We start from the raw sequence: 18,665 nt of genomic DNA, 5'->3' as shown, positions 1-18,665 counted from the left end.
ATACTTATTTGAATGGCCGGTCTCGTCACATGATGTGCTTCTCCAGCTGCTCTGTACATTATAGATACACCTGATCATTTACAAAACATCTCCTATCAAATACAACAAACTGTGTTTGCCAATGTAATCTGAAACTAAGCCAATAGGATGGCTTTCAGATTGATACAGATTATACTAAATTGAAAAATGAGTGCTCTCCAAACATTAAAAACAGAGGTTTTCCACAAAGGTAGGACTGCACAGTTCGTATGATGTTAACCTGTTCCTTATGTGACCTACTCTATGAGCAAGAATAATGCATGATGAATGCCTCTTTGTAAACAGAACCATTTTTGGTTTCAGTCTGTCAACTAAACCCCGATCGATCTCTGGACCCATTGGAAAAATAAAGTAGTGATAATTTCTATAAAACCCTCTTCATACATGGCAACCATTTTGTGTGTAGGACCCCTAAAATGGGATTGAGATTGTCATGTAATATTCTGTCCATCTATATATCAAATTATCTCAAATACAGAGGCTAATTGTTCATTAGAGAGTCACTGATCAGCTGAAAAAAAAACAAAAAAACAATTAATGTTTTCATCAAATAAGCAAATTAAAAAGTGCATATGAGATACGATCAGTTGTAGATTTAAGGCTTCCATGTTTGTATCCCAGCACTTAAGTGTCTGTCAGATTGATAGTTCACTATCTGACCAGCTTTAGCGGCCCACATATTCCAGCTGCGGTCATAACAAGTGCCAGTCGAGCTTGCTGAAAGACACACTAGTGCCTGTTTTCCTTGAACGGGAGCCCCTGTAATACGAGTCTACAACAACGACATTGTGAATGACGATTCTTTGGTGTCCGTTTCCTTTTGAGCAGGGAACCCCAGGTCAGCTCTGGCTGAAGTCAGCAAAGCCCTTGTGGTTTGTGTGGAGAACGGTTCCTGCGGCAGGGGAAAGAAGTACTGTTGTGGCAGGAGGAAGCCAGAGCCTTGCAGGGACTGCTGGTGCAGCTGTAACTGGAGAGAGTGACTGCCCTGCTGGGAGGTGTAGGGCGGTGGAGGAGGTGGAGGCAATAGTGGCTGCGCCGGAGCCACGGACACAGGAGAGGAGGCCGTGGAAGATGAGACCATCAGGAGCTGCTGCTGCGAACACTGTCCCAGCCCTGTCACCCCGTCCCAGGGAGAAGCGCCGGACGGAGCTGTCTCTCTCCAGCTGAGCTGGAGCTGGTGGTGGCAGTGCTGGACTGGCGCGAGGGCGTGCGCAGGCTGGGAGGGGCTGTGGTGAGGATCATGGGAATGGTTTCGCCCTGACTGCGCAGAGAGAAGCGGATGGGCTGCTGTGTGGGCTGCTTGGGTCGCAGGCAGGTGCAGCAGTACACGGCCACCAGAGAACCCACCACTACAAACGCCCACGAAGATGGAGCCCACCATCAGGAAGGGCACGTAGATGGCTCTGTGAAAGAGAAATGGCCGCGGAGGTTAGAAAAACACCTGAATCTTCCTCGGTTAATTTATATTTTTAAATAAAGGGTCCATAAGCGGTGCCTTATAAGAACAAATGTTGGTCCTCCAAAGAATCTTTAATTGAACAGTCCTTAAAATAATCTTTTTTTTTTTTTTAAGTGTGAAGAACATTGTAATAATCTAAAGAACCTTTATATTCACTGAAGAACCTCAAAGGTTTCCATGAGTTCTTAAGAATTTAGATTATCTTATACAATCTTGTAATTATTTTAACTTTTTTACTGATAATGTGAGTTATTTGTTTAATTGTTAATTAAAGGGTTATTTAATATGGAATATTTATTTAAAAAGCAGAAAGAACATCACAATAATTACTATGTATTTTAACTTTTTTCCTTATCTGAACCTCTACTGCTTATTTTACATTGTAATTGATTTAAAATAATATCTTTTCAATATTTAAATTGGCAAGAGCTTTGTTTTACATGTTTCAAAACATTCCCACTGTTTGCTTGAGGCTAAACGTCTCAAATGTGTTTTAAATCCTGGGTAAACTGAATGCTTAATTATATTTAGACAAAGAAACTGTTTTGATTATTAGTAACCAACACAACTACTTCACTTATCCTATATACTTGCCATATAGCTGAGATCAGTATATTAAGTGGAATGAGGGAATAATGATAATAGGTTCAAACGGATTAGAGTTTGACAGCTTATCAGAACCATTAATGAATCCTGTATAAAAATATTCAGAGTTAAGAATATTTAGTTTGTGCTTGATTGTAATTCGACTTACAGTGGTGACCTTACTGTACATTTCCTTTTTTGGCATTCATCAGGATTTCATCGTAAAATCACCTGCTATTATGGTATTAAACTATATGTTTGTGTACATAATGAAATGAGACCGACTACGATTAACTTCTGGCATCTTGTAGAAATGACAAATTTGTTGTAACAAGTTCTAATGATGAGAACATTTCCTCCAGTGACTGCAGGTGTGTCAGGTAACCTCTACTCTGGTCTGTCAGACATTACAAAAAAAGGTGCTGGCGAACTGAAATCCCTTTATTTTGCTGTCGTTTGTATTTTATCTGAGTAAAACTGTGTTATAATAAACTTCATGACTAAGACCTGAAATATCAATAGAATCCTGTTCATTGACATGATCATTTTGCTGGCTAGACAGCCAGATGTCACTATGGCTTAATTTGTTATACCTGTTCTAAACTAGATTCCTAGATCATTAGTTTTATTCAGCCTACTGCTTATCATAAAACGCAGTGTTATATCTAGTAGCCTACTCGCTTTTACAAAACGCTTTTTTAAAATAATTAATAGTAAGAGGATAAAAACTACTTTTACTAACTTTTTTTGTTTTTTTTTAGAACCTAAACTTTATAGTATATTTGTTCAGTCCAATTTTCGGAAATCATACACATGTAATGACGAATCTTTTTTTAATAAAAAGTTTGTTACTTTTACATCTTTTTTTATCTGAATGTTTTTAAATTACGCAAATGCTGCTTTTGTCTAAGATCTTTTTATTAATGAGTTCATCTGTGTCTTACGGGCAGCGTATTGCGTGTCGTTCTCCTCCTCTCTGTCGTTTGTGCAGGTCCCCTGGTCGAGACGCGCGTCGGGGGCCGCGCAAGCAGTAACGCAGCGAGCAGGTCCCGCAGCACACCGTCGCGTCCGCCGTATCGAAGTCCTCCGGACACTGAAATAGCCCTCCTGGTAATTTCCACTGCTGTCTAGCCAGCCGTGACAGTACTCTCCCCGGGCATCAGATAAATCCGCAGATTCCATGTCAAATACCCCCAAGACCAGGCAATTCAGCAGGCGCACACCATACCGGCGAGACGCGCTTTAAACTCAAACAGAGCGTTTTTGGGTTAAGCGAGCGGTAAACGAACTTGAACTGATTTATGAAAATACTCCATCAGCTCATAAGATTTAAATGTCACTGTTGTTAAATCCAGGGATTGTTGTTCAAATCCAGAATTAAGAGTCACCCAGCGCCGGTCTTGGATTGTTTTAAAATATCACTTCCAGAAATTCCATGATTTTATCCGCATTTCATCCGCTCCCGCTGTTTACAGTCATTTTAGTCTTTTTGTAAACTACTCATCGAATGTTTCTAATATCCATGTGGATGTAAAATAATAAACTATCACCAATGCGTTTTTATCAAAGACTGGTAAAAGCACTTTCCTATCCTGCAGTTCTCACTCAAGAAGTTGTGACTGCACATAGACGCGCGCATCTGCACTGAAGCCACTTCTCAAATGTGTGCTCAGCTTCCAGTAAGTTTGTTTTAGACTCGCGCGCGCGCAGACGGCTGGCCTCGCGTGCGCATTCATGTAGCTGGTGTGTCTGCGTCCTGTTGCGCGGGGAACGCAAGATGGACAGCAGAATTATATCTGGACCTGATTGTATTCTGTGTCCAACGTCTTTAATAAAAAGATCTGTTTCTTACTTTTTATTTAATGCTATTTTTTAGCAGTTTCTTTTTGGTTTATTTAAAACCAAACTTTTTTTATAGCATGGAGTCTTTAAAAGTTAAGCGGTTCATTTCATTTCAATTGGTCGGTTAATTCATTTATATTTATATTCGCAGAATTAGGCTATCCTTGGCGTATTTTCAGTCGTTTTTGGAAAGGGGTGAGGAGACTCTGCCTTAAAATTAGTGTCATGTTGTCGCCCTCTCTGGCTATTATTTCTTTATGTAAAGCTGGTACAACCCTGGCCTGAAGGCTGCTTACTGACTGTTTACAGGCTCACTTGCATTAATGATACATCTAAAACGAGTCAGCATTTTTGAAAATAAATAGCCAGTGTTCTTCCACAGCAAATGCTTTTTTCCCATCTGTGGGCTCAAATGGTTATTTTTACAATTAGTTTTGCAGGTGTGATAGGTCTATGTATGTGACACCATCACATAGTTAGGTTTAAAGACCTTAAAGTCTTTTGACAGTGTAACTTAAAGTGTAAAAAAAAAAAAAAGTCTTAAGTGCTACTTAACACAAAATAAGTAGCTAACGTTAATAGCGTCATCATATCAGCAACCACGTGAAAGTGTGGAATGAGTACTAGTCAGGTGAAATCACTATCATAAATAGATTGTAAGAGCAGAGTGATGGATGGAAGAAGCGCTTCCCAATCATTGGCTGTTCTTTTTTAGCAATGCTTACCTCCAAAGAAACAGATGCAGCCATCATCACTTTCCATCAAAATGGCCTCACATGCAAGGAAATTGCTACAAAGAATATTGCACCTGAAAAAACAATTACTGGATCATCAAGAACTTCAAGGAGAGAGGTTTGACTGCAGTGAAGAAGTCTTCAGGACGTGCCAGAGTGTCCAGCAAGCGCCAGGACCGTCTCTTCCTGAGGAGTCAGCTACAGAATCGTGTCACCAGCAGAGCAGAGCTTGCTCAGGAACGGCAGCAGGTTGATGTGAGAGCATCTGCACACACAGTGAGGTAAAGACTTTTGGATAAGCAAAGAAGTCACTTTTCTCCAAGAAAAACATCAAGGACAGACTGAAATTCTGCAGGAAGTACAAGGATTGAACAGCAGAAGACTGGTGCAAAGTTATTTTCTCTGATGAAGCTCCCTTCCGACTGTTTGGGACATCTGGAAAATCAATTGATCGGAGAAGAAAAGGTGAATGCTACCATGAGTCCTGTGTTGTGCCTACAGTGACGCATCTTGAGACCATCCATGTGTGGAGTTGCTTTTCAACCAAGGGAGTGGGCTCTCTCATAATTCTGCCCAAATACACTGCCATGAATAAAGAATGGTAACAAAACGTCCTGCAAGAGAGACATCTTCCAACGATCCATGAGCAATTTGGTGACGATCTGTGCATTTTCCAGCATGATGGAGCACCATGTCACAAAACAAGAGTGATAAAGAAGTAGCCCAAAGATCATTACATTGAAACTTTGGATCCGTGGCCAGGCAACTCCCCGGATCTCATAGAGAACCTGTGGTCTCAAAACAAAAGTCGACAAGAAAAACACAACAAAACAAAATCAAACCAACTCCGAGAACTAATAAGGCAAGAATGGATCGCCATCAGTCAGGATTTGGCTCAGAAGCTAATATCCAGCATGCCAGAGTGAATTGCAGAGGTAATGAAGAACAAGGGTCAACACTGTAAATACCCAGCAAGCAATAGCCGCCATTTCACAGTCTCTGTTAATTATGGACCTGATATAGTCCGGGTATGTGTAACCCACTTCTAGCCCAAATAACCTTGAATTTGGTTTACACGTGTGAGAGATATTCCATCATGTAAGCAAAGTCACCAGTGTTTTACAAGGTGTTTGGTTTAATTTCTTTGACATGTTCAATATGTAGCCTGTGCATAGCTACGATTTAGCTCTCATGGACAGGCTATGTGTAGTCTGCTTTTAGCCCACCTGGAAAAATTTTACAAATAATTCCTTTACTGGTCATTTTGAAATGTCAAACTTTGTCCACAATTGTAAACCACATCAATCTGTATTATATTTTAAGGTTTTAAAAATATTCAACATGAAGGGGGGTGGTCTGCTGCAGAAAGAGGCATTTGAAAAGACTGCACTGTTCTCGGTCATTAGAGGTATGTGTATAAAACACACAACATTTACCAGAGAGCTTCTCTCTTTTTAACACACTGAATGGTGATACACTATATATATCTTGTTTTTGTTTTTAGTAGGCATCCAAGCAAAAGAGAATGACTCCCTGTCACAATTAATGTGTTTTTTTATTTTTTAAATATTATGTGAAAAAGCTTTTCTTGTGCTTTTTTTTTCTTCTTCTTCTCTTCTTCTTATTTGGCAGATGCTGTGATAACCAACTTCCCGGCAGCAACAGAGTTGGACTTGAGGAATGCAGTTGGGAAGCATTTTAAACAAGAAATAAAACCAATAATTAATAAGTTCACTGTTGGTTGCTTTATTTGAATTTTCTTTTAAATATCTTAAGTTATTTAAAAAAACATTCTTTCATTTTTATATTTTTATTATCTTACCCAATTTTTTTTATCATCATATTTATATTTAAGTGTATTGTATTTATAATATTTTATTTTGTCATTAATTCTTCTGTATTTTTATCATTTTGTATTGTCTTAAGTTGTCAAAAATGTTAAAGCTGTATATTTAATTTGTTTGGATGGATTCCCATTTTGTTGTCTATTAGATGTATATATGTAGGCATTCATTAGCTGTGTATTTGGTGTCTTGGGCTATGATTAGAAGTCTATTAAATTTTCACTGACGGCCCAAATTCAGCTTTGTTTTAGCCTAGACCCATATTCACTGTCTATTAGACGTATATATGGTAGGCATTCATTAGCTCTGTTTGATGACTAGTCTATTCTTGGGCTATGATTAGAAGTCTATTATATTTTCACTGACAGCCCAAATTCAGCCTTGTTTTAGCCTAGACATCTGGGCTGTGTTTGGAGGGCTAATAGATAGTCTTTTAAACTGAAAATTGCTTGCTGGTGTGTTCACATACTGATACTGGTACAATATCCCCGGCGGCTGAAAAGACTAGAAGTAACTGTTGTATAAATATATACCCCACAATTTTGCTTCTATTCACGTAAAAAAACATACTTTGAGTTTTTCCTGCTTGGTTTCCATCTAGTGCTGGCAGGAGTGACACAGTAGACACAGGAACTTCATTTTACACAACCTGATTTAATATTTGGGGTTTGTCTTTTTTTTTTCCCCCCTGAATTGAATGTCATTTTAAATATTAAATGGGTAGTACAACCAAAAAATTAAATGCGGGTCACCATTTACATGTTCCAAAAACTGTTTGACTTTGTTTCTTCTCGTTGAACCACAATATAACCTATTCTGAGAAACGTCTTTGTTTTTGTCCATACAGTTTTTTTGCTTACTCTTGGGATATCTACTATTTTGTGTTCCGCAGAAGAGAGTTATAGAGGTTTGGGACGACATGGTGGTGAGTAAATGATTTTCAGAATTTTCATTTCGGGTGAAATATCCCTTTAAGTGTCTAGCCTATATTTGCATGGAGACTATATTTGTATTTCCTTTCTGCTCTGACAACTCCTCAAGTTATTTTTTCAATCAGTTCAAGCTAAAAACAACAAACAAACAAACAAACAACCCCCATCACTGACAACATGGCTATGAGAGAAAACATGGAGGCATCGCGCGCACCTCTCTATATCATCTTGCACCTCTCTCATCTGACACTCCCACTGATGGGAGCACGAGCCACATATACACACTGAGCGGCGGAGGCGCGTGCGGATGCCGCCGGTATTCCCCTGTTGGTAGAACAAACGCCAGCGAGTGCTGTTAGCGCCAGGGGATTGGAGCAATGACTTGTCAGTAAAGTCACCCCACCCTCTGAGTGTCTCAGACAGAGTTAGAAGTGTTTGAGACACAGGGCAAGGCGGCGAGACACTGGCATAACTGATTTTAACCAGACCGGGACAGAACGACACTCAAGTGCGAGGGAGATGGAGATGCTACCGGCAGACGAAGGGCTCTCTGCGCCCAAAATCTGCAGGCAGCAGCAGCAGCGGAGTCCGTACAGCTCCCTCAAGACCTTCCCGAGCAAACGCGCGGCGGGCAAGGCGAGATACGACAGACCCACAATGGTGGACATCCCGCAGCTCGGAGACCATCCTCAAGCTCTCGGTCATCAGCAGCAGCAGTATTCACAGCGCGTACCGCTTCCGCAAGCGTCCCTCTCCATCAGCAGCAGTCAGCAGCACCGTCTCCCCTGCGAAATCAGGCCCAGCGGCAGAGTCGCGACACCCAGCGCGGCATCAGCGGGGAGCGCCGCAGCGGCAGCATCGTTTGGCAGCAGGGGCGGATCGCCGGCCAGGAGATACCCGGCAGGTACCCGGCGGGTCGCCACCAGTCTCCAGACTGCACCTATGGAATAAGCTCAGGTAAGTGAACGAGTTTGCCTCAGAAACTTTTATCCATCACGAAGCTGAGGACTTTAAGTGTTTAACTTTGGGGTGTGTTTTCATACGAACATTGCAATTATTTTTAGACTCAAATACAACCACAATTTGGGACCCACGCCCAAATGATGCAACTCATTCAAGCATTGTCGACGTTTAATTTCACATCAGTTTTTACCTGGAAGTAATGACAGGAAAAAATAAACAACAACAGTGACTTGGTAAATTAATAACACCCCTGCAATAAAATGTTTTGTATCTGTTGTATTATGATGACATTGTAAGTCTGTTTGTGGTATAGTTACCAAAATCTTCTTTTACATCTTTATATTAGGCTCTTAACACAGTGGTCGACATACCTGCTTAGGTCATTTCTAAAATGCTCTCAAATCCCTCATATTGCCTAAAAATAAAAAATATGTATAGAGTATTAGTAATGAAGGTAGTGTAGAGTTTTACAATGAAATGTAAACACTGGTCCATGATCATAGAGAGTAACTGTCATAAAAATGAAAGTCTCATCAAGTACTGTCAGATTTATTTACACGCTTCATTAAGATGCTCCCGCCTCGCAGCATGGATTTGTGGAAAGCATCTTGTTTTTCTCACCAGCTCTCTCTCTGATTTACCTAAACTTGTCAACTTCAGTAATTGTTTTTCATGTGCTTGTTGCAAGAGTTCGTTTTCATTCAGCAGAGCCTCAGCCCAGCAAGCAATTCTCAGTTTTTAAAAGACTTATAGCCGTCCAAAATACAGCCCAGACGTCTAGGCTAAAACAAGGCTAAATTTGGGCTGTCAGTGAAAATTTAATTGATGTCTAACCGTAGCCCAAGAATAGACTAGTCATCAATTAGACCACTATTAAACGATTACATATATCCCAGCAAGCAATTTTCAGTTTAAAAGACATCTATTAGCCCTCCAAACACAGCCCAGATGTCTAGGCTAAAACAAGGCTGAATTTGGGCTGTCAGTGAAAATATAATAGACTTCTAATCATAGCCCAAGAACAGACTAGTCATCAAACAGAGCTAATGAATACCTACATATATACGTCTAATAGACAGTGAATATGGGTCTAGGCTAAAACAATGTTGAATTTGGGCCATCAGTGAAAATTTAATAGACTTCTAGTCATAGCCCAAGACACCAAATACACAGCTAATGAATGCCTACATATATACATCTAATAGACAACAAAATGGCAATCCATCCAAACAAATATACAGCTTTTATTAAGAAAAATAAATTTTTTAACAACTTGGACAACGTAAACTTAACAAAATAATTAATGACAAAATAAAATATTATAAATACAATACACTTAAATATAAATATTATGATTAAAAAAATCGGGAATTTTTTACAATTAATAATAAAATAATAAATAATAATAAATAATAATAAATAATAAAATAATAAAATATTTTAAATAACAAGATATTTAAAAGAAAAAAATCTAATACAAATCAAGAACATGTCACACTTAACATTAAAACATTACGGATAAATGACAACATAAAAAAAGATGAACCCTTTTGTTGGTTTTCTTATTTTAACAAATAAAGCAACCAACAGTGAACTTATTAATTATTGGTTTTATTTCTTGTTTAAAATGCTTCCCAACTGCATTCCTCAAGTCCAACTCTGTTGCTGCCGGGAAGTTGGTTATCACAGCATCTGCCAAATAAGAAGAAAAAACAAGAAAAGCTTTTTGACATTTTTTTTAATTACATTAATTGTGACAGGGAGTCATTCTCTTTTGCTTGGAGACATATATATATAGTGTATCACCATTCAGTGTGTTAAAAAGAGTGAAGCTCTCTGGTAAATGTTGTGTGTTTTATATATATACCTCTAATGACTGAGAACAGTGCAGTCTTTTCAAAATGCCTCTTTCTGCAGCAGACCACCCCCCTTCATGTTGAATTGGACATGAGGGAATATTTTTAAAACCTTAAAATATAATACAGATTGAGGAGGATTACAATTTGGACAAAGTTTGACATTTCAAAAATGACCAGTAAAGGAATTTTTTTTTTTTTTTTTTTTTTTTTTGCGTTGTAACTTATTGAGTATTGGCAACACAATGTATGATTAATGTTGGACATTTTGTAGGCTTCAATTTTGACACCTGAATAACACATGCCAATGTCAGACGGGTAGTATTATATGCGTCCGTGTACGTGTTTACCTAAACATTGATGCTTATTGACCTGCAAGTTTTGTGTCACTAACCCTTTAAAACTCTTTATTCCAGCAGTTTAAGTTTTTCCCTATAAGTGCCCCCCACTATCTGTCTCTGCCTCCAAAATTGTCTGCACAACTGACTTCATAACAACACAGTGATAGCTGCCTGCTGTAACTAAAACGTAGCCCAGTACACAAATTAACCTCAAATGTACATGGAATAATAAATCCACCCCTACCGTTTTATTACATTGTTTTCTGTTTATACTGTTTAGGTTTTAGTGCTGTATTGCACATCTGAGCTATTTGCACTATATTTAATACTGCTGCAAACTTTTTATAATTGATCATTTTATATTGCTATTTTAAATCATTTGTATTCTTAAGCTTTACTGTCAATTTGGAAGTTTCAAAATAAATCTAATTGTACTTGTACAATGACAAAGATATTCTATTCAATTAGCTCATGCTCTCTCTGTATCTAACAAGCCATTGTTCAGTCTTAAATTCAATATAATAATTATAATAAATAATGGACTTAGTCAAAAACGAGAGCTTTAGTGAGGGAATGTTGTTTTGGAGAGTTTTTTATTTATTTATTTATTTTTAACCATTGTTGCCAGGACCTTCTCAGTTTCCAACCACTTTTCCAGATGTTGAAACTCCTCCTCAGTTTCTCCAATTCTTCTGAGTGTGTTTACTATATAAATGAATTCGGATTAATCTTTGTCAAAGCTGTTTGTTCTGTTGTTTGCTCTTTCGCCTCTTCTTGCGCTGTTTTAAAATCGCTTGAGTTTGTAAACTCGTACAAATAATAAAAGTTTTACTCTATTTAAATTTTGCAATTCTTTTACATCTTTATATTAGGCTCCTAACACAGTGGTCGACATGCCTGATTAGGTAATTTCTAAAATGCTCTCAGATCCCTCATGTTAGTATCATTAGTGAAGGTAGTGTAGAGTTTTACAATGAAATGTAAACACTGGTCCATGATCATAGAGAGTAACTGTCATAAAAATGAAAATCTCAAGTACTGTCAGATTTATTTACACGCTTCATTAAGATGCTCCCGCCTCACAGCATGGATTTGTGGAAAGCATCTTGTTTTTCTCACCAGCTCTCTCTCTGATTTACCTAAACTTGTCAACTTCAGTAATTGTTTTTCATGTGCTTGTTGCAAGAGTTCGTTTTCATTCAGCAGAGCCTCAGGCCTTCACGAATTGAGCAGTTGTGTCATTATCGTACAACAGGATGCCTCAGTGTCTGTACAGACATTTAGCTGATCTATTTTTCTCCACATGAGTTATTGGATTGGATATAGGAAGGTTTAAGATCAACCTTGCCACCTTTTAGTTTTTTTGATGTAGTGTTTAACATGCAGAGTCCATTTCGAAATTCACCTGGGCATCATTAAAAGGGCTTCAGGCTGTTCACTAAATATTAATTGCACTTGTTGGAGACACAGTAGATGTTTCCATTGAAGATCAGAGTTCACAGCGCCTGCTTGTAAACAGTGCATTCTAATTTCATACCGAGCCCTTTTGGTTTATCGTTATGGAATATCCACTGCAAAACAATACACGGGGGATTTTTTTTTTTGCCAATCAGACAATGCTAATGGTTTCATCTTTCTAGCCCTGGGGAAAGGAGCCATAGACACCCAAGGACACAGCTCTGAGATCAGTGCAATAAACCAAATTGCATTTAAAAGCTCCTCCAAAGGGATTGTGATTAAAACAAATGTGGCTCATAAATTTGGCTCTGCGGCACATGTTGTGTTTAATGAAATTTCATGAGGCTCACTCTGCATGGCATAATGGAGGGAGAAAAAGAGGGAGGGAGAGAGGGGAAGAGAGGGAATGACAGCAGCAAAGGAGGAAGGAGTGGGTTAGGAGAATGATATCAAATCCATCTTGCTGGGGGTAAACAGAGATGCTGCGCATGTTAATAAATGGCCACATCTGCTTAAGCCTGATAGACACATCCAGGCGACGGCGGAGGCTGCGGGTGCCACAGCGACTGCCTGAGCTGATAATTGTCTGCCCTGTGTCTTTGTGTGAGGGTGGCAAATTCATAATCATCCTCTTAAGATTCTGCATCTGGGCGCGGCCAGAAGGCTGTGGGGAGACAGAGTAATTGTATGCGGTTGGTTGGTCAGCATTTTCCTTTTATTAATCTCTCTGCTTCTTCTCATCATATTTATAGAGGATTTGGAAGATGTGAATAGTGTTTATTAGAACAGTGACACCATGTAAATGAGTTATGTGTGTGCGGACAGATTCGCAGCTTCCTTATCTCCTAAATCTATAGGCATGCAGGACCGAGTTGCAGATTTAAAGATAGAAATGATGGAAAGTGCAAACAGAGGACATGAAGGATGTAACGAAAAAGCAAAAATGGAGCTCATAAAGATCAAAAGCAATGGTATTGTGAAATTAGGCTAAACTAAAATACAGTCAAACCAAAAATTATTCAGACACCAGATATAATTTTTGATGTATATTTTTTTTCACTAGTGGGTGCAGGAAACTATAGTTCATTTATGTAAGCGAGGACAGAAATTCTTCATAAAGTGGACTACCTGTAAAACTTTGGGACCAAAAATTCTTCAGACACTTTGGCCCGACCATGATTTGCTTGAGTGTTTTTTTTTTCTTTAATTGCTAATGGAACCTTTTTACACCACAGACTGAACAAAATTAAGCATTGGTAAGTGGCTGACCTAAATTGGTATTATCTAATTATGTACTTAAATTTAACAGCTGCCAGCTATTCAACCAAATCCATTACATACCTTTCTATCAAAGTTAACTGATATTATCAAGATTAATTTGTTCTGACACAGTGTAACTCTGAGTTCTTGTCATATTTTATTACCATTTTCTAAACTATAGTGAATAAACTGTGGTATTGTGAGAAATGTTGAAGGTGTCTGAATAAATTTTGGTTTGACTGTAATAAATTAAATGTTGTTCAAAATAGCACTGAAAAAGCATTGTAAACATTAAAATTGAAAATTGCTTGATACATGAAGTAGTACAGAAAATTTCTACTGTAAATAACCCTTTTTTGACTTTTATTTTGACAACAGATGTCATGCAGGTTTTAAAATACGTGATAGTGAGTAAAATTAGTTTAATTTCAAATTTCACTTATGGTTGAACTGTTTCTTTGGATATGAAAAATGTAATGAAGAAATCTAATGCTGCAATTTATGTGTGATTTTGCTTTCCCTTCAGAAAACCGTCTTGTATTGGATGCTTTTGCCCAGCAGTGCAGTCGAGTGCTCAGCCTCCTCAACAGCAACGGACGGCTCCTTGAGCCCCAGCCTTCCCTCGTCCCTCCATCCTCTTCCATCTCCACTCTCATAAAACAGGAGGAGAGCTGCTTGTCTCCAGGAGAGAGGCTCAGTTCTAAGACCAGGTCAGAGGACTCATCCCTGGAGAACACAGGTGAGGAGACCCAACGGGGCAACCACTGGAACCAGCAGCAGACTTCCGCTTTCCTCCGGATTTTCACAGAGTCGATTCAGAACTACCTGCTCTCCGGACCCCAGTCATCAGACAGTGAACGGAGTCGCCCGGTAGAGGCTGAGCCGGCAGCATCAGGGTCCCCGAGGCAGAACTTAGGCGGATGGGCTTCTCCAGCACCTTCTGAGTCGTACGGACACCCCTCGTCCACACTGCCTGAGGAAGATGAGGAGGAAGGTTGCTGTCCACGCTGTATGGAGCTGGAACAGGAAGTTCTTAGTCTACAGCAGGAAAACGAGGAACTGAGACACAAACTGGACAATATACCAGGTATTAAACTTTGATTTGGTTTTATTTCTGTCTTGATATTAGACACATAATCCACTGTAGTCATTATATTATCCACAAAGTCATTATTACTATCCTAAGCTTTTAAAGGTGCACAGTGTACTTAAAAGGGGTTTCGGCTGTTCACTAAATGTTTATCAAACTTTCTGGAGACACAGTAGATTCTCATTACACAAATTTGTAAAGAGAGTCATTTAAAAATCTGTTGTCAACAAAAGAGAAGTTCCCCAGTCTTCCAGCGGTTTGCCACCAAAATAAAAGTCTGTAGTATAATGTTTGAAAGCAGAGAAATTCAGACAAATATTAGTATTGTAATTTTACTGTTGTTCTCTAAAATTTAATTATTATTATTAAATATTACATTCTAATTATTCAGAATAATAATTTTGTTGCAATAGTAATATTTGTCTTTTTAAATTTGTTAATTTTTATTTTGAATATTATTATTGTATAGCCAATATAGAACAGGGGGAAAATGTTTTTTTGTTTGTTTTTTTTTTTGGTCCTTAGCTGATCACATGTCTGACTTTTGCAGTGGAAATTATTAAACAGTTTCAGTTTTGGATACCTTTATAACAAAAAGCCTTTTTCACTGTGTATTTTGTAAGATGTGATTTTTATATGAGTTTGAGACATTTGGCTGTATTTGCCACCGAATGGGGAAACAATAGAAAACTGTTAAGATTACTCTGTGCACTCTTAACAGTACATTTGTATTTTACAACATTTCAGCTTGTTTGGTTTAAATGAAACTAAAAGTTCATCAGCCAACAAGTTTCTCTGGTTTTGCCTTAACAGCTCCTTGCCAGAATGTCCTGGACTTTTTTAAGACTGTTCTTCGGCACTACAACCAATTTGTGCAGCCCCAGTCTGAAGAGCAGCTTACCGAGGTGAGCCTGACAAAAGACCTTTCAGTGCTGTTAAAATAGTCATGAAAACCACAGAGACGCAGGTTTACACAAGAAACGATTATAAGTGGGAAAAGAACTGAAACCCAGTCAAATTAAAGTCTAATCTGAGGTTATGAAAATATCACTTTAAAGAACTGTTACGTAAACTAAAAGCAACAGAGTCTTTTAGCATCCCAGTAAAGTTTCAGTTCTTTATATTGAATTTGCTTGTACTGTATTTAGTGCAGCATCTGTTTAAATGTTGATGCACTAAAGCGCATTAAAGATTTCTTCCCCTCTACGATCTATAATCTCTGTCTTTTCTAAATAGGGCAGTAAACAGCTTCTGGGGAACTATCCTCTCTTCATCACCAATAAGCAGTGGGACGAGGCAGTCAACTCGTCAAAAAAAGATGGCCGGCGGCTCCTGCGTTACCTTATCCGGTTCGTGTTCACCACAGATGAGCTGAAATACTCATGCGGTCTGGGGAAGAGGAAACGTTCGGTACACACAGGGGAGCCGGGGCCAGAGAGAAGACCTCTCAACCCCGTCAAGGTCACTTGTCTCAGAGGTAGTGAGCTAAAACATTCTTACACTTGTTTATTTTAGCATTTAATTTTAATCATATTATCAGTGCAATAATTATGCAAACTTAATTTAGCATCTCACATGTTCTGTCTCCCTCATTCCCTCTCGCAGAGTTTATCCGGATGCACTGTGCTTCTAATCCTGACTGGTGGATGCCCTCTGAGGAGCAGATAAACAAAGTCTTCAGCGATGCAGTAGGGCACGCGCGGCAGGGCCGGGCTGTATGCTCTTTCCTGGGGAACGGGGGCAGCGGTAGCAGCAGCAGTGGTAGTTTATACATGGAGAGCTATGACGGGCAGCTCTCTCAGGATGAGCTCTATCTGAAGGGCTCACAGAATGGTTTGGGGGACTAAAGAAGAAAAATACGTCCAAATCATGGATCAAGCCCTCCAGATCTGCTCATACAGAAGTTGCAGCACTTACATGATCTTAACTTGGTTTGTGTACGAAAATAATCCTTGTTCCTTCCTGTCAAAACATTCCAGGGCGTTCACACCTACCCACTAAATAATGTGGGATTCTTCCATGCTATATTGTTTAAATGGTTAGTAGTCACTAGGCAGCAGAGTTGGTTGAATTCTACACAATATCAGGTTTATTATGCGCTCCATTTCCTGATTTGTTCCATCGAATGTGATTAAGAATGTGATCTACTATAGCAACATGAATGTATCCATTTTACTCCATTGTAAATAATGAGAGCTTTCTTTCTAGTGTCAGATATTTATACAGACAGCCTGCAAATGAGGTGCTAATATGATTTTCTGTTATTCTTTCTGATATAGTTACATTTAAAGTGCCGCCCTCTATTTTATCATATGATGTTGAATAATCTGTGATGTTTATTTAAAAAAAACTGCAATGTTGCAAAATCATTTTCAAAGTGGCTGCAGGATGAAATTACTGAACTCTACAATTTGTCTGTGTCTGTGACTGTGGAGATACAGTAAGTCTGTAATATAGTGTGTTGGGTGGCTTCCTAATCTTTCCTCTGATCCAATAAGGAGGCGATGTTGTTCATAATTTGTGTTGCTGCTTCTTGATTCCAGTTCGTCAAGCACCACAAAGATCATGTTTAAAGGATCAGCCCGACTTCATTTATTCTACCACATTATAATATTCTGTGTGACCACATAAGAGACTGAATGAAATGCCTTAAAAAGAGACACCATCTACCACTAAGAACTACAAATACTGCCAATTTCAGACTGTTGTTTATCTCTTGGTGTTCCTGTTACATTAGTGGCCTCTGGCTGTTTGGGTTTTCAAACAAAAGAAAAATGTGTTTGAAAACGGACCATCTTTCTTTAATGCCTTAGACAAAGTCTCTGTCTATGAAATGTTTATACATGCAGGTCATTGTGTAATGTCTGGTAGAATTCAGTCAAATGTCATTTAATTACTCATTTTGAATTCATTCTCCACGGCGCTTCATCAGACGTCTGATGGTGGGGAATCCCTAACATTTAAACCTGCTCACACAGCATAAAAACTTGTGATCGTTAAGGCTGTTGAAGATCTGTGGCCTCATTATTCTGCTTCTAACGGCTTCTGTATCGCCCAAGTTCATGTTCAGGTTTAAAAGTCAGCAATTCCCAAACATTAAACAGCTGATGAAGTTGTGTCAGAGTGGTATAAAGACTTCAAAATAAGTTACCAAGTTGCTGTTGCCTTTGACTACCAGACATACAAAAAGCCACTGTTGTTGTGATATGTAGCCTGTTGTGAATTTGTACAAATCCATGGTAATTGGAAATTGTTAGTCCTCTAGTCTATTCAAAGAATGTCAACACTGTGAACCCCACCAAAAGTGGTGAGACTGTTTTTCCTCTTAATGATATTTTCTTTTCAAACAGAAGATGCATTTATGTAATGTGGATAAAAATAAGAAAAGACAATGAAGCAAAAAAAGTGATCCAGACAATGCAATTTGTTGTGTTTCAATGGTAGCTGCTCTATTAATTCCAGAAGTTGAACAATAGATGGCAGTAAACAACTATAAAGCCACTGCGAATAATTGCAGATGTCTGCGGAGTGAATGCGAGTACACTTTATGAAATCATTCGGATGCAGCATATTAGCCTATTTATGATAAACAAGAATGTAAAATTGGGCTCAAAGTGAAAATTGCTTTTAAATCTTTCAGCAGACCAGCTGGACCAAGCTGAAAGACGAGGCCAGCAAACCATTTTAGTTTAAACTCTTGTTGTTTTTCAGCAGTTTAATCAACATCCATTGTAAAGTTATAGCTTTAACTTCGTATGTTATGTAATGCGGCGCAGATATTGCGCAATATATGTGGCTCAAACAGAAATTTAGTTCAGCCGGAAAAAAATCATCATCATCATGGGACAGTTGAGCAGAGATAGCATCGAACTCCACCCTTCAGAACTATCTGCACTGTACTGCAGAAGTGATGGGGATTTTGATTCATTGATTCGAATCTTTTGAATAGGTTTACTGATTCTGATTCACTCACTGACTCTTTTTGCAGATAACAGCGGGAGCGAGTCATTAAATCATTCACACAACCGCTTGGTTAAATGCGCCTTTTCGCTCTTCGGGTTTTGGCATCCAGTGTTCCAGTTCAGTTCGTTCAGACTCTCATTTTTCTTGACCGGGGGTTCTCAACAGCTAATCAAGTTATTCAGAATTGCGAGAACGTTACAGGCAGGTGAGTTTGATCGAGGTTGTCGAGGGCCAGAGTTGAGAACGTCTGTTCTTGATCGATCTCATCAGACTCTAAACGGCTCTCTTCTAGTGCGCGT

General features: G+C 38.8%; 1 protein-coding gene and 1 pseudogene across 1 annotated transcript; one reads left to right on the top strand and one right to left on the bottom strand.

Annotated features, from left to right (window-relative positions):
* Positions 1-878: 878 nt before the first annotated feature.
* Positions 879-3,399, bottom strand: LOC122139705 (annotated as a pseudogene).
* Positions 3,400-7,921: 4,522 nt separating this feature from the next.
* Positions 7,922-18,596, top strand: LOC109101901 (BEN domain-containing protein 4-like). The gene is given in 6 exon segments (XM_042738780.1): positions 7,922-8,306; positions 8,309-8,392; positions 13,840-14,400; positions 15,217-15,308; positions 15,640-15,880; positions 16,009-18,596. Coding segments are annotated over 6 exon segments (1,572 nt in total). The 5' UTR covers positions 7,922-7,954; the 3' UTR covers positions 16,251-18,596.
* The last annotated feature ends 69 nt before the right edge of the window (positions 18,597-18,665 follow it).

The sequence above is a fragment of the Cyprinus carpio genome, chromosome B14 (genome assembly GCF_018340385.1).
Source record: "Cyprinus carpio isolate SPL01 chromosome B14, ASM1834038v1, whole genome shotgun sequence".
NCBI lineage: Eukaryota > Metazoa > Chordata > Actinopteri > Cypriniformes > Cyprinidae > Cyprinus > Cyprinus carpio.
This window is presented reverse-complemented; position numbering and strand designations above follow the sequence as displayed.